The sequence below is a fragment of the Pelodiscus sinensis genome, chromosome 18 (genome assembly GCF_049634645.1).
Source record: "Pelodiscus sinensis isolate JC-2024 chromosome 18, ASM4963464v1, whole genome shotgun sequence".
NCBI classification, from domain to species: domain Eukaryota; kingdom Metazoa; phylum Chordata; order Testudines; family Trionychidae; genus Pelodiscus; species Pelodiscus sinensis.
The window spans coordinates 22161525-22178505 of record NC_134728.1 but is presented as its reverse complement, the minus strand read 5'-3'; the positions used below and the strand labels follow the sequence as shown (position 1 = coordinate 22178505).

The window sequence follows — 16981 nt, the reverse complement described above, 5'->3', positions numbered from 1 at the left end:
TTCTTAAGTTGAATTTGTATGTAAGTTGGAACTGGTACATATTGTAGGGGAAACTCTAGCCAAACATTTCTCCAGAGCTCAGTTTTATTCTCCCACACCTCACTTCCCTCAGTCCTTTATTCTCAAGCTGAGGTGTCTGCTGAGAAAAGCCGCTCCGCGTCTCCCTGGTCTGCTGGGGAGGGGGGGTACTAGCTTCGCATCTCCCTGGTCTGCTGGGGGGAAGCAGCTAGTGTGGGGTTGTCTCACCCCGTTTGTAAGTAGGGATCTGATGTAAGTCGGATCCATGTAACCCGGGGACTGCCTGTATATGGAGTATCTTGCACCTTTTGAGTCATTGTCCAAAAGAGAAAAAATTCAGAACATAGTGTCAATACCTGAATGGGGAATGGTCTTCTGGTTTTGAAATGACCAATTATTATATTTCATGTGCATTTAACATTACTGTAGAAAACAGGATTTAGTCCACACTTGCATCAGTAACCCAGTTTACAACTACGTGGTACAAAGTATTGCAACGTAAGTAGGAGATAAGTTATAAGCCATGAAACTCTGTAGCTCTGCAATCATTATTCACAAGGACTTTTGGTATTCCAAAGATCTTACTGCAAGATCATCTGGAATGAAAATTGCTTTATGAGATGTTCCTTGCGTTGACTTCAGTGTGCAGCGAGATTTAAGATGGAGGTGATGATGTATGCTTTTTTCGGGATAAGAAGGATTGTTTTGCTGTGGGAGAGAGGGTGTTTGATTTTTCAACAGAGTGTGTTGTGTATCAAAAGTAACTTAGTGGGAGGGGAGAAAGAGGAGAGATAGTGAAAGTAAGGAAGCTTTTCTTGGTTACTTGCCTTTATTTTAGGCTTGCATAGAATATTCTAAAAGTTACACAAAGTTCATTGAATACTTGACTTGGAACTTGGAATCCTAACAATGCTTTCAGGACAATGTTTATCAAATAAATGGAATTTTAATATAATTTTAGATAAATCTGCATACAGAAAATTACATTAAGAAGCATCAAGTGGTGGGTCTGAATGTCATGCCAGATTTACACTTGTCTATGTACCTTGATTCTTCCCTCTTGTGCATCTCTCCATGCTGTACGCTGACTGAGGCAGGAGTCCGGGGGGAGGGGAATGTAGTCATGTGATTAAAGGCTGTCACGCTGCATCTGGACAAAGGGACACAACTTGAGTTTGCACAGACAAGTAAATCTGCCATTTCCTAACTTTCCAATGCTACAACCTAAATCTTTTAGCTCTTGTTTTTAAAAGAAAAAATAATGTAGTTTCCTGGAATGTGTTTTAAGGAAAAAGATACACACTGACTATATTATGCGCAACTGTAGCAAACCGCATTCCAATGCCATGATATATTGATTAGCAGCATTTGAACCCTGAGCATTCAGCACTGAAGCACAGACTGCTACCACTTGACCTACAGGACTAACTAAACTCGCTGATAGAAAGAGTGATATCCTAGAAGGAGGATGACCTTCTGGGTCCAAGGGTCAGCGAGACTGTGCTCACTTTCTTCACCTACCTGCCCCCACAAATTAGGGGGACTCCTACTCCATGTGGTGCCCCCAAGGGGAAGGGGCCTGGCCAGGTTCCAGTCCCATGTAGTGCCCCCAGAAAATGGTGGGTAACCTGAATATAGGGTTTGTTACCAGCTCCTGTATAATATTATGCCTGTTATGTACCACATAAAGTTTAGATTGTGTAACTAGATTTTAGCGCTAGCTCAAGTGTCTGATGGCCTTAAAGTCCTCTTACCACTAGACAAGTGCAGCATAGTTAACGGCAATACCAGTTTCTATCGTGTTATCTAATGTGCCACAAACCTGACCATGCGAGGGACCACCACTATGGGTGGTCATGCCAATTTTCTTCCACAATTTAATCTGAGGAAGTGGGTCTGGCCCACAAAAGCTCATCACCTAATAAACCATCTTGTTAGTCTTTAAAATGCTGCATAGTCCTGTCTTTTGTTTCAGGGGTAAAAGGGTTGTTTAAGTGTTTGTTTTCTCTGCAGAGACTTCCAACAAGAGGTTTTTCATGGTGGAGTTTGAGATGTGGAATTATACTGAATTCAGCTAAGTTTTTGTTGCAACATTGTCTACTACTTGCTCAAAAAGTTTCGTAGTGGTGTGTGTTTAAGGAAAATGAAACTTTGTTTCCCCTTGTACCTGCATCAGCAGGCTATAAAGCAGGTGAGAGTGAATGTTTTCTCAGAAATAATATAGGGGACACTTTCCTAGCACCAATGAGTGCAGACAATCTAGGGACTTTCAAACCTTTTAAAATGAACTGAGTCATGCGGAGCAGGTTACCTATAACAAGAAAGATAAAACCCAAACCCTTACAGCAGTCTTGTTCATCATGCCTTAAAGCCATTGGTGAGTAATGCATTTTGGATCACAGACCCAAAGCAGCATAAAGGAGGAGCCTTTGGTCCATAAACATTGTACAGTGAAATATGTCATTAAAGTGACCAGCAAAAATCAGTTGACCTAGTAGAGATGGTTCCTAAACCAAAGGTTGAACAAAATCGTAATGAAAACCCCATGAGGATACTTTAAATTAGTTGTGTAAAATAGGGTATTCTGCAGGAGGTATTTGTTAGTGCAGGATTCATTTTGTTTCTAAGTGCTTCAGTACAGGATGGATCGACACTGCATTGGTTGATCTACCAGCTGTTGGTTTAGCAAGTGTAGTAAAGATCTGCTAAATAGAGCTCTGATCACTCTCCTGTCAACTCTGGTACTCCAGCAGAACAAGATGAGTAAAGGGAATTGATGGGAGAGGTTTTTTCTGTTGACCCCTGCATTGTGGACCCCATAGTAGATCTAAACTGTGTTGATTTGACTTACACTACGAATGTAACTTAAATTGTGTAGCTTAGATCAACCTGTCCTTGTGGTGTAGACCTGTGCTAAAATAGTAGTATTCTTTATCAGAAGCTACCACAGTAAAATGCCACAGTGCTGTTGTGCAGAACCACTATCCATATACGTTTTTACAGTGAGCTCTTCTCAATAGTATTCACGCCCTTCCAGATAGAAATACAGGGCAGGCTGGTTGGTGGAAGAGATCATTATGCCTAATGGCAAACAGTTGAGCAGTATGACATAGTTTATCTTCTCGTTTGGCAGGTCAGATGCTCACTTGAAATACCTTCGCAACTGACAACACTGTGACTATTTTATGAGGTTCCTTGCTCAATAAATGCAGGCAGATGTCCTATGATTTGGAATCTTAAAAGGCATTATTGGTGGGAGGTAATTTTGATGGGTGCTTAACCGCTATCTAAAAAAGTATCAGGTTAGAGAAGGCTGTATTTTACTGCAGGAAACATTAGCTTGTCAGAGAGGTTAAATGCTACAAAGAATCTTCTGAACGACCACTGAAGTCACCAGCCATATGTTGGCCGTAGAATGGAGTAATGCAAATACTACTGAAGTTCTGCCAGTACTTTTCCTTACATCACTGACTACCAGCATTGTTCTCTGTAGGAACAACAGCTTTTTAATGCAAGTCTGAACAACATGTATATAAAACAGAACATGTCACATTGAGCAGGGTTATAAAACCCTGTGTGTCACTATTGTATAGGGCATTTAATTAATTAGTATTGAGATGATAGAAAAAATCTTTTCAGAGAACTTTCATTAGTACTGCTCATCTGTGAACTGGAATAATCAGTGGATCCTCATTTTATTATATTCTTCAACCACTTCTGCAAGTTGTCACCCCCATAACATGAGCCATCACACAAGACAACTACAGGTAGTCTAGATGTTTGGCACTCTTTGAGTATTCCTGGACTCCTCACTACTACTGTGTACCAAAATAGTTAAGTCTGTGAAAAATGCCCTATTCCTTACTTGCATCTCTTCAGACATGGCCGTCTACATTTTTGTGACACTTGATTGTTTCAGTGCCCTTGGTTTTAGAATGAAAGCATGAGCTAGGAAAAGGTCCCATTCCAAAAGGAGTAGCTCGTGTAGTCACCAACCAAGCCCACCGAGAAACCATTTCCCTGGTGCTTCCCTCACTATGCTGGTCACCACTGACGGTCAAGTTCAAGGTCATAGTCCTTATCAGAACCTCTGTGGGACTGTTCCTGTCGGGTCCCCTTGTTTTCTACAACCGCAGCATCCCATGACCACTATAAAGCAACAGGGGCAACCTGTAAATGCAGAGTCAGAGTTTTCTGGATAGTGTCTGGGCAGAACTCACTCCTCAAAACATCAAGAACAGCCATCAATCTCGTTGCCTTCACTGCAAAACCTGCTTCTTCATCCTGATTTCCCAGAGTGGGAAAGGGATGGGAAAAAACCACCATTGAGGAGAGGAGATGGAATGGGGAGAGAAACTGAGCACTCTGTAACAACTAACATGTAGCATTTGTTAAGCATTCCAGGACTACCATGAAAGTAGTATAGAATTTGCATAAAATATTGGGCAGTTTACTGTGGTTTTGGATTCCAATATGTTATTGGCTATAAGTAGGCGAGGAGTAAAGCACAGGTGAGAAGAATGGAGACATTTTATAAGTGGAGAAATCATAGGAAAATTAACAGTTTTGCTGGTGGCTTTATTGATATAGAAATTAAAATAATGCAGTGGTAAATCAGGTCCAAGGACTGGATTTCTCTCCACAGAGATGCATCTGGATATTGGCAGATTTTCCAAGGAGGACCAAAGCAGCAGAAGAGATGTATGGGCAGGGTCCACTTACAGCCTGTCTGAGAATTTCTTGAAGTCTATGGGATTTATCAATCCATTTATGGCTGAAAGGGAAAGCTAAAAGGTTACTACTGAAGGGCCTAACACTTTTTTTTTTTTGCAAGTTCCAAGCTACCAAATTTTGTGCAGATTCATAGCGGACATTTTATGCCTATTTATTTACAAGCATGCAGATTATTTCATTAAATTTGCATGCTTGTAAATGATCATAAACTTTAGCTTAAGGTCATTGTGCCCTACTCCAGATGCTGGTGGGGGAAGGACAAAAGCTGGCAGCTGTGGCAGATGCTGAAGGATGTCTGGGGATTAGGTGGGCATTGCTGAGAGCTTTCAGAGGACAGGACTTGTGGTAACATCCATGAGGGCTGGCAGATAGCTCTAAGGAGTTAGGTTTGGGGGGGGCGGGGAGGATGGATTTGTGACTGTTAGCAGGGCAGGGGAAAAAAGAGATGAGCTCAGTGACTGGGAGTAGTGATTATAGGAGGGATCTGTGTCTAGTTAAGTTTGGGGAGTTGTTCAGGGTGTTAGGGGAAACTGGGAAGAAGTAGGTGGAGTTTGTGGGGATGTCTAGGGAGGCAGCTGAATGGGAGGGCGAAAAGTCGTGGACAGCTGGGTCTGTGGGGCTTCCTGGGAAGATGGGGATAGCTGGGTGGGGTGACTGGAGGCTGGGTGGAATCTTGGACCTGCTGAATGCTGCAAATTGGTTGTTGTGGGAGGGAGTCTGGGGCCAGCACTTGGTCCTCCTTGCCACCTGTCCCTGCCACTTGGCTGCCTGCCCAGCTGCCCTTTCCCCACTTGTTTTGTATAAGCGGTGCAGCAAGACAGAAGCCACTTGTGTGCCAGTGCTCAGCTGGTGCCACAGCAGCCCCAAGTGTAGACTCTTTCTGCAGTCCAGCTGCATGCCTGACATTCAGTCTGTGGGAACGTGGGGGGAGTTGTGCATGCGTGAGAGCCGCATTAGGTACAGGACACCTGCTAGGCCTGCAAGTTACCCTGTCCACTTGGGGCTTGAATGCTCAGCATGACAACTTTTTCCTAGCAGTTACTTGCTGTTACAGGCTGCCTCAGGCACAAATGAAATTGTATCTGATATATGGCAAACATTTTAAAAATCTACTTTAATTTTTTTTTTAAAGTGGAGGATTGGTAAGGGGAACCCATTTACTCTGACAGATAGTCCATAACATTCATAAATTCATTAACGTTTCACTTTGAGTGTTGACCTTGTACACTCCAATGCATCCCTCTTCTCCCCATCACAAGAAACTATGAAACAGGATCTATGCAGAATCGGTTTGTTGTTCTTGTTTTTACAGAGCATGCACAGCTGTTGTGTGGTGACTTCCCATTTGTGTGTGCTTGTGGTATATGGACTCTGAAGGAACATTTACTGCATAGCGTGTCTGAAGAACTGTTCTCCTTTAGAATCCAGATTGTTTTATTACCAGCTAAATGTTCTTTAAGCGACCTGTGAATGAGGGCATTGTGACATTTAGCAACTGATTTGATTGAACACAGATGTGAACTACACTCCATATGGCGAAGATGCCAAGGGAGAGATGGTGGGCTGAGTTTCTGATTTTTAAAATGGGGAGTCTGAATGCAAGCTGGGTGACATGGACCCAGCAAGATAGATAAATGTTGCTTGTTCACACATTCATGATACAGTAAATGCATCCATTAGGCAAGAGAGAATCTCTGAAAATTAGGGGGAAGTACTGAATAAATGTTTACTCAGTTATTCATGTTTCAGTGTTAGCGTAGTAATATTATTAGGAATGGCTGAGGATTTCGGCATACAACATGACTTGTGGTATTGCTCCCTTCTTCCACCATATAGCAATCCTAGACCTCAGTAAATCAGGTACTTGAAGACTGAGTCATCCTAGGAAAGCTTTGATGTTTTAATATAACTTCTAGAAGTGCCACTTTTTGGTGGTACTTATAGATCGGCTGGAGCTAGGGTTGCCAGGTGTCCGGTATTGACACGGACAGTCCGGTATTTTCGGCTCCTGTCCGGTAAAAATTTTCAAAAAATACTGGACACCTAAAAATGTCCAGTATTTTCTGATGCTTTCCCCCTGCCAGGAGGTGAAAATACCAGACACCTGGCAACCCTACAACACACTCAGCAACCGGGTCCAGCCCCCGGGCCTCCCTACTGTCTCCCCTCTCGCTTACCTGGTTCCACAGGGGAGCTGTCTTATAGCTGGAGCAGAAAAACAAGATGGCCGCCGGCAAAAAAAAGCCTCCTTTTAAAGGGGCCATGCTAGGTTTTTTTTTTCCCCCCTCAACAACTTTGGTCTCCCCCTTCTTTTTTCTCACCAGAATTTTTGTCTTGGTGTGTTGTTGTTGTTTCCAGGGGTGGAGTTCAGTATTTTTGGTTAAACCATCTGGCAACCCTAGCTGGAGCTACAGCGTTTGGCTCAAGTTTTACACAACTTTGGCTGAAGTCCCCACAACTGAGGGGGCTTTGGCTCTGGCTATTTTATTTTGGCCCATCGCTGTTACTTTCTCATACTCTATTAAAGATCAGTCAATTGCCATTAAGTCAAGCTTGGGAGATACTATGCCATCCACTAGGAGCATCTGAAAGCAATAGCCTTACACAACAGGGCAGCATCAGTTGAGTGATGAGAGCCTGGGCATTCCAAATATAGGACATGTCTCAAAGACTCTAAGAAACCGCTCTCCCTCCCTCCCCACCATCTACAAACTAAACTTTTCAGAAGCTTCTAGAGGCCATTGCTGGTTATCAGAGCACAACCTACTACCTGAGAAAGCATTTGGCATCAACAGACAGATGACAGGAAACAAAAGGAGGGGAAGAAAGGTACTTGCTAATGGGTAGGTCTCGTTTGATAGTGTCAAACTCGTTAGAACTCATGGAGAATGTTCTGGTTTGTGGCGTTTTTTTGTTTGTTTCTTTTGTTTTGATTTGATTTTTGTTTTGTTTTTCGGTAGTAGAAAATGTTTCCACAATATTGAAACTGTTTGCAGCAAATTTTTTTATTTTAATTTTTTTTTTCAGTTTTCAGTTTGAAAAAACTGAAACAAAATATTTTGGATTAGGTCAACATTCGTCTGTGTTCTCCTGAATGTTGCAGTGCCTTGTGCTTGTTGCTTCCTGTCTCTTTGCTGGGCTGAGTTCTCTGGCTAGACTACATCTTCCATGTACAGCACAACAGTTTAAGCAGGGTGAAAACCATCCCCCCCAAAAAAATCATGGGACAGGTAGTCTGTCCAGGGAAGAGAAGAGAATGGAATGAGGAGTTATTTGAACTACAACTCCCATGAGGCACTATGACAGTGCAGGAGAAGACAGGGTAATACTGAACCAAGTTGAAATTAAATATGACAAAAAATTGTAATCCAAATCTTTGAGAATTGGCCATTCCATAAATTTCAAGTTTTTTATTGTGAATGAGCAGCATGGAAGTTTTGATTATAGGTTTATTGTTGGCACAAAAGCATTGCCAGGTGTATATTCTGTTGGAGCCAGCTCTTTTGGCAGCCGCTATTGCAGGGTATTAGGAGAAGGCTGTGCTCAGTTGGCATTTGCAGAGCACACAGCTGGTGTTTTACCTGGACAGTGTGATACACGATAGGAGCAGGAACAAGATGGTTAACTTTGGTCTAATTAAGACAACCAAGTGCAAGATTTTAGGAATGGAATACAGAGCTAAGTTGCTGGTTCAAATCCAGCTCGTCAACTGAAAGACGTTACCAAGTGAATATCTATTTGGTGGCAAATGTGCAATAAGACAGTGTGTCTTGGTCCGGTTCCCAGCAGACAGGAGTCAATTCTGCATCTCCCACAATTGGCAGGGACTCGCAGTCAGAGCAAAGATGCTGAGTATTGACTGAACTCCAATCTCCAAGAGGTGGATGCTTCTAGTCAGGGTTGGGACCCACTGTTGGAAGGCAGTGTATGTGTGTGGGAAGTGTGCATTGCCTGTTCCCTGCATTCATTTCTCCAGTTTGTCAGTCTAGCCTCTTTCGGCCTTCACTAAATTCACTGAAGGAGAACATTACAGAATTAGAAAGGTGGTTTTTTCTTCCAAGTCTTTCCTTTTAAAATCCCATAGGGAGAGAGAGTACCATTGCACATGTCTGGGAAGAGAGATTGCTAAAATATGTTTGTGTGCAGAATATTTTAGTTGTCGTGAGCTGAAATTTCCTGAGAGACATTAACTCTCTAACACTTTTATTTTTGCACTATATTGTTTTTGGAGTAGTGAAATCCATATGGTAGAATCTGGTCTTGAATGCGATTGAAGGCCATGAAGCTCAGCTCTCCCACACACTACCCCTGCAATTTCGCCTCCCCCCCCACACCCTTTGGTTATACAGCAGGTGCAAAGTTCAGGGCAAGTTCATTCCCATATTACATTTTGAGTTTTATATAATTACCTCTAATGGTTTGGAAAACAGGAGAACGCGGTATTATCTGTAAGTAGCACAGCAATAAACATGTTCTCGTCACAATTTACACATAGACCATGGGTCCCTTGAGCTAACTCATCCCCCTCTTGACAGCTTTAATAAAGGATGATGGATCATTTTAAGATGACAGTTTAGGAAGATCAGAAATTCCCTTGTGTATTGTTTTGAGTTCTGGTGTGCAAGAGCTGTTCTGGGCTCTGTGAAAGTTTTATTTGCCTATAAGCATCGGGACTCAATTACTCTCCTTCACACACTGCTCAGAGAGACTCAAGGGGAATCTGTTCATCCTGTTTAGTATTAAGACATTTAAAATAAAAATGTGCAAGGAAGAAATGACACAACGGAGAGTGGGATGAATGTCTAGCTCAGGGTGCTGTGCGAAAGTATAGAAATACTCTGCCAAGCTGCTGGAGGAGGGTTGGCTTGACCATTTTGAGAGGGAAGGATTGGGCAGCAAGTTGCCATGGTCCTCCAAAACCACCAGTTGCAGGTGAAATCTGCTCATGTGACATCTCTTCTTCTAATGCCACCAGGGCATGACTCTCTGGCTCAGATCCTCAGCCGTGGACTTCAGTGAACATGGAGCATTTACACAAACTGAGATCTGAACCACAGAATGTATTCAAGGACCCATGCAATTACCGGCATTGCTTGTTTAAAAACCAGGCCTGGCCTGTTAATCTCTCAGGATTTGTCTACACTGAGAGTTTTTGGGCAGAAAATATGCTAATGAGGGACTCATTAGCATGAGTCACAACATCATTAGCATATTTTCTGCTGCTGCTTTTTGAGCAAGGGGTTTTTGCACAAAAAGAAGCAGCGGAGCCACTTCCGTTTTGCGCAAAAACCCCATTTTGCACAAGATCCTTATGACTCTCCCAGAGTTTTTTTGCGCAAAACGGAAGCGGGTACACTGCTTCTTTTTGCGCAAAAACGCCTTGTGCAAAAAGAAAAGGCAGAAAATATGCTGATGATGTCGTGACTCATTAGCATATCTTCTGCTGCAAAAACTCAGTGTAGAGGTAGCCTCAGATTTGGATTTACTCACAGACATTCTTTCTGCATAGGCCTGTTTCACTAGAAAACAACAACAAAGATATTAATACCTGCAGGTTCTCTGATGTATTTCTCCAGCATCTGAACCATCTGTCGTATATGTGGAATAATGTGGGTTGGCAGAGGGTGGAATTTTGCAGGGGATTTCATTGGAAGAAAACGTTAGCTCTTGATCAACTCATCCTTCCTCCTTTCCCCTCTGCTTCCCACTTTTTTTGGGGGGTGGGGGGGGTAAGGCTTTTAAAGGCTACATGTGGAGACAAATTAGTTCTGGAGGCAGATCCTCCTCCTTGTTTCTTTTTGGCATGAGATTTATTTCTCACTGCATGTGCTTTTGTGACTACACTTGGTGGGCTGTGGTTTGTTCAGCTGTCCATTCCTCAGCTAATCTAAGGTCTTAAAATAAAAACAAACAAGCTGATCTTTGGAGAAAGGAGACCGCATGAAGACATTGAGAGGCATTTGTTTCCAACTTCTGGGTAGAGCAACACTGGGCATAAATATCCTAACAAAAAAAGAGAGCAATTCACATAGCACTAGCCGGAGTTCAAAAAATGATGCTCTTATGCGTATCTGCAATTAGACTCCTCAGATTCTAGTCTAATAAAATAAAGAGCTGATGAAATTATGCCTAGCCAAGGGCCATAGTGACAACCTGGCAGGAGCACAAAGTCACTCACTTGCAGAGTACAGCTGTTTTCATCCTTAATATGGAGGTGAGGCTGCCACAGATAATGGGTCACAAAATCCAATGCTTTCTGGAGGCTGGCTCTGTCAAAGTTTCCATCAAGATGGGGCACTGTGTGTTTTTTGGATTTCTGCTCTGTACTACGTAGGAGGGGAGCTTAGAAACAGAATTGTTCAATTAGGGAACAAATCACATATTTCTGAGCTATTGTTACTCCACATAAGGTGAAGGAAGAGGAGTTTTCCAGAGAATTCTTGAAGCTAAGACTTTGCAGTTAAAACAACACTCCAGACATCTCCAGGTGGCAGAATCTAGAAGATGGGAAGCTCTAGGATATTCTGTTTCTGCACCACAACCAATTCCACCTTCCATCCTTGAGCTGAATTCTGAGTCTTCTGCACACAACACCCTGCATTGCAGATGTAGTAGCTCTTCCTCCCTCCCCACCCCTGGAAGATGTAAATATCAACCAGAGGAAACCATGCAAGAGTGACATGAGGCATTCATCTCTCCCCCTAATAACGAGGACTAAGCAGTTCAATGTTTCCAATCCCTGTTTTCCCAGAACCTTGGCAAAGAGATGCTAACCCTGAAAAGAGGTGCATAGCGCCAAATTTTCAAACTGCCTGTGTACTTGGTTTACCAAGACACACATTTGCGGAGCATTTGGCTTGCACCCTAAGTCTTTGTTTGCACAAATAACTGATGGGATGTACAATTGTGGGACATTGCGTGGATGAGAAGATGTAAAATCTAGAGACACCATTAGGAAAGCGTTTTGAAAGTTCTGTTCTGATGTTTCTTGAAGAGTACAAATCATGTTGCACAAAACAAGGACCCATATTGCAAACTTGTTCTTATCCAAGTGTTCCCACTTCAGTGTACATCTGCTTCCTGGCTCCATTACATATTTTTTTAAGTGGATTTTGTGGTTATCTTTGAAATCAGAAGTGGCCCAAATCCTGCCTTTAATAGTAATTCCCAAGCTTTCTAGACTTATTTACTGTATGGTAGGATAAATGTATTATTCCTACTGGTGTGTGACTGTCGATGTGATATTTATTTTCTACAGGCACATCAGGGATTTACCAAGGAGCCAATGGCCTGACCAATTCTGCAGGATTCAGCACTGTGCATCAGGTACAGTTACTTACAATAGCCCTTATTTTAAACACTTGGGCCTTGTCTATACTTTCCTCAAAATCAATGCTCTGGGGATTGAACTTCTGGGGCTTGACTTAATGGGTCTGATAAGGACCTGATAAATTGAACATGGATGGCAGTGCCCCGTCGACCCCGGTATTCTACGAGATTGCAAGGAGTAAAGGAAGTCTACAGGAGAGTTTCTTCTGTCAACCTCTCACAATGGGGATGCCGCAGAAATTCAACTTAAGGTATGTTGTCTTCAGCCATGCTTTTCTTGTAACAGGAGTTGCATATCTTACGTCAACATTCTCCCCTACTATAGACCTGGCCTTAGAAATCTTCCAGGTCGGAGAGACTACCACAATGCTCACATATATTTAAGGAAACTAATAATATATGTAGTTAGTCACCATCTATTTCCCTGGATACCTAACATCTGGCCTCCCTTGTTTTAAATAAATGGATACATACATGCACAGCATTGGCTCAGCAGAGATCTTTGCAACAGAACCCCGCTAAACTGCATCTCTCTCTGCTGGCATTCTCTGATTCGGGCCATAGTTGGGTAGCAATGCTGAATGCATTTCAGAATTCTTACGGGGAGCCCATGGTGTCGCATTATAGCTTCCATTGTCTACAGAGAGCTCCCTCTTTGCACCCTTTCCTTTGCTTTAAATAATAAATACGATTAAACAATCTGAAAGTGTCGTATGCAGACCCTGGTGAATAGTGAGCTATCTGAGTCATCGGTACTTCTCCTTATTTGAATGTACACCTGTCAGGGAGCTTCACACTTCCCATTTGTTGGCACTTTATACATAGGGTGTGTGTGTTTGTGTGTAGGTTATATAAGGCCCACTAAGACTATGAACATTCAGGCTGCTTAATAGCCAGTTGCTCAGTTTGACTGGACCAAACATGAAGACATTGTCTTGAGCAGGTCAGGTTGGCAGCCAATGTCCTCTCCAGAAGCTTTAGTTTTCTTTTCTGCTTCATTCTGTATTGGAAGCTCAGGTCTGTTTTCCCCTGAGGTGATTTGTTCTCTGGTGATTGAGAACAAATGGAATTATCACATCACACTGAACCACCATTAGTTGAGGGAGGCAGGGAGGGATTTCCAGTTAATACCAGTGTTCCCTCTAAGCTGCATGGCCGCACAGCTTCACAGGGGATTAATCAGCCCTGCCCAGTCAGTCAGCCCTGAGCAGTTTAGAGGGAACACCCATTTAAAATAAATATCTAAGGTTGTCAGGTGTCCGATATTCACCCGGACAGTCTGGTATTTGCAGGATCCGTCCAGTTAAAAAAACAAACAGAAAATACCAGACATGTGAAATGTCTGGTATTTCCTGTTTCCCTTGGATGGAAGCCCGGCAGGGACAATTTTCCCCTGCCAAGTCTGGCGGGGGAGTGAGGAGGGTGGCAGAGTCGTAGCGAAGTGGGGCAGTAGGGGGCACTTGCCAGGCGCCACCCTAAGGAGGCGCTGAGCTGGGGTGGGAGCGGAGCGCACGCTGCTCTGGCCCACGTGACCAGCAGAGACCCATGATGCCTCCCTCTACACAGTGTGAGCCGAGGCAGCTGGGCTGGGCAGCAGGAGCAGCCACTTTAAAAGTAAGATTAACTTACCCGGCTGTCCCGTTCCTCCAGTGCCTGGCTCTGCAGGGGGTGGATTTTATTGGGATGGGGTGCTCCCGGAGCTGGGGATGCTTGGCTCAGGGGGAGGGGTGAGTGAACTGAGATTGGGGGATAGTGCGGGGGGGGGGCCTGGGTCTGAGGCAGGGGTGAGTGCATTGGGATGGGGAATCTGGGGAGCCTGGCTCAGGGGGAGGGGTGGGTGCATTGGGAGTTAGTGTGTGGGCCCAAACTGGAGGGACTGGTGCAACTTTTGCTTAATAACTTTGGTCTCTTCCCCCCCCTTTTTTTTTCCTTGACAGACTTTTTTCCCAATGTTTTTTTTTTTTTTTTTTTTTTTTTTTGGAGGGGGGGGTGTTTGGTATTTTTTGTTAAACCACCTGGCAGCACTATCAATAGCTCATGAACATTTCTGAGAGAGCCTTTTTGTGAAAAGTTCAGTGTCCTACTTCTTCCATTAAAAACAGTGAAAGCTCACAAGATACATCTGAGACTCCTAAGTTGTCCTGCACAACAACCAGGGGACAGGTTTCACAATCCTCTGGGGAAGAAAAGACCAATATTTAAAACAAATCCGCCTTTCAGGCTTTCGCTATATGTCACAAAGAAGCTAAAAATGGGCACAGACTTAAAGCTTAAAAAATTCTTGGGAAGCTACCTTCAGCTAGGCTGAGCAGATGTTCCATTTAAGGGACAATCCTGTATTTGGGCCTCCTGCAGCTGTTTTGACCTTTTTTTTTTTTAAATGAACAAATTGTGCCCTCTTTTCTACAGTAGGTCCTGCTCATTGAGATCACTGCTTACCAGCCACCTGCTTATCAGTGGTGAATAAGGAGGTCCAGTGGCTGATAATGGGGATGGGTGTGCCAGGCTGATGGCAGAGTAAACCAGGCCATTCCTTCTGCCGGTCCATCAGCTCAGCTCCTGCTGCATGCAGGCTCTGGAGTGGCAGGGGTGAAGGCAATTTCCAGGCTGTTTCCACCCTCAACCTGCAGGTTCCACAGTAGCTTCCTGGGTAGGGGCCTACTACCCTCTTTGCCCACCCTAGGCCCTACTCTGTCCTCTAAGCACCCTGTCCTGGCCATGCCACCCCTCTGGCTAGAGTGAGTTGCCAGGTGGTTTCAGAAAACATACCGAACTAAAAAAAAAAGGACCCCAAGAGTTGTTAAGCACCAAAAACAACAACAAAAAAAACCCCAGAACCCACAGTGTAGCCCCTGTAAGAAACGTGTGGTGAGGCTTCTTGGCCTTAACAGACTACTGGAGGCCGCCTGCCATCTTGCCTCCCTGCGCGGTGCTGGACATTTCCCCTGCGGAACCCAGTAAGCACTAAGGTTGCCAGGCTGCCTCCATATTGAGCCGGACAGCCTAAGATTTTCGCCTCCTGGCCTGGAAAAAAATCAGAAAGTACACATTTTAGGTGTCTGGTATTTTCTGAATTTTTTTACCACACAGGAGGTGAAAACACCGAACTGTCCAGTTCAATACCGGACACGTGGCAACCCTAGGCTACACTTTGTGGCTGCTGAAGCCTCTACAGTTGGGTTCCCTGGGCCCTGGTGCACTATGCATTCATAGGGCTTAACCCTTTCTGCCTGTGCTGTAGTTGGTGAACAGGAAGCAGCTGGGTTAGGTCCGTGGCCAGCAACAGCCTGGAGTATTAGCTGCCTTTCAGCATTCTGTAGGCAGGAAGAGATGAGCTCTGTAAAGACACAGGACAGGTCATCTCTTCCTCTCCTCTGTATCTGAAAGCAGCTCCTGTTCCTTCCCTCCTGCACAGTGCTGAAAGGCTGCTGCTGGTCACATTCCAGTATGAACCCTATCAGAAATCTCGGGAGGAGAGCATGTTGTCTCAGGAAGATGAAGTGCCAGATACCAGGAGGGGTCGGTCCATGCAGGGGGCCAACCAGGCACAGAGGTTGAAGAGCGCTGGGTAGGGAGGGTTGGCTGATCAGTCCCTCGCCCTGTGTGAGAGGAGAGAGACCTCTCCCCATTTATGGAGGAGGTATGTCACCCTCCCATGTGAACTCTAAAGCCTTACAGATAAGATAAACTTTAAAAATCCTACAACGCAGTTTTTCTTTTTAATAGTGTTTGTCAACTTCATGTTAATTTGAATATGTGTACTGCACAGTTCTGTCTGATTGCCATTGACTTCGCTTGAATAAGTAATTTTAGCAGGTGTCCTTATTCCATACAGGGAAATATATTTACCCTACCTTCAACTTGTGAGTTATTTTTCCAGGGCTGAAATACCCAAAGCAAAACCATTGTTTAATTGAATAAAAGGAGTGTTTTAAATTGCTTTCCCTGACTCTTGAATCCTCATCAACCTCCCAAGATGAAGGCTACAGCAGTGATTAACAGTCAAACACACTCCCAGTGACCAGCCCAGTGTTCTAGGGGGTCACTGACCCCTGTATCCCCACTATGAAGGTACGCCAATTCCTCTGTCTCTCTATTCAGGTCCACTGATGGTGATAGATTAGGAACTCAAATTTATATCCGCTGCAAAAAAAATCGTGTTTTGAAGTGCCCAGAAAGGAGAAATCTTGTGTATTTGAATATCAATCCTCTTCACACAGAAAGAACAGATAGGCAGAATGGAGGGAGGCTATGAAGGGCATGTTTGCTCCTGAAAAGCAAAACACAGCTGGAAGGTATTAATTTACACCTCCTGGCCTTGATGCTGTCCTTTTCATTAATCTATATGTCTTATTAAATGCTAGAGTGCAGTAAATAGTGTTTAATACATTCCTCCCTCGTGGAGAGGCCTTGTCACTGAGATCCTAGAAACATGCTGTATGCTGAACTCAGCAGAAGGGCTTGTGATGTTTTTGTGATGGGTCTGATCCAGCTCCTAGTCAGTCAGTGGACATTTCCCATTAACTTCAGGTTGAGCTAAATCTGGCCCAAGATTGCTTAAAATGTTTCTCGGGAATTGAGTTCCAGTGAGGTGTGTTGGGATTAAGGCCCTGGCGAATGTCTCAGGGGAGAGAATTCCATAGCTTGGGAGCAAAAGCTCAGAAGGCCCTGCTCTGCGTAGATGTCAGCCCTGTCTCCATAAATGGAGGAACACGGAGCAGAACCTCCCCAGCTGATCTTAATCCCTGGCAGGTTCGTACAGGAGGAGATGGTCCTTCAAGTACCCCGGTCCCAAACTGTTTAGGGCTTCAGAGGTCATAACCAGGACTGTGAATGGTTCCCATAATCAAACCAGAAGCCAGTGCAGCTGCTGGACCACCGGCATAATGTGCTCTGTATA

The 16981-nt window shown here is 44.0% G+C and overlaps 1 protein-coding gene across 10 annotated transcripts in view; it reads left to right on the top strand.

Moving 5' to 3' along the window:
• EYA2 (EYA transcriptional coactivator and phosphatase 2) overlaps positions 1-16981 on the top strand; it is a 171722-nt gene that overhangs the window by 94379 nt on the left and 60362 nt on the right. For all 10 annotated transcript variants that reach the window (XM_075901579.1, XM_075901580.1, XM_075901583.1 and 7 more), the window contains one exon: positions 12011-12078. In XM_075901579.1, coding sequence (XP_075757694.1) covers positions 12011-12078 — 68 coding nt within the window. The remainder of the gene's footprint in view (positions 1-12010; positions 12079-16981) is intronic.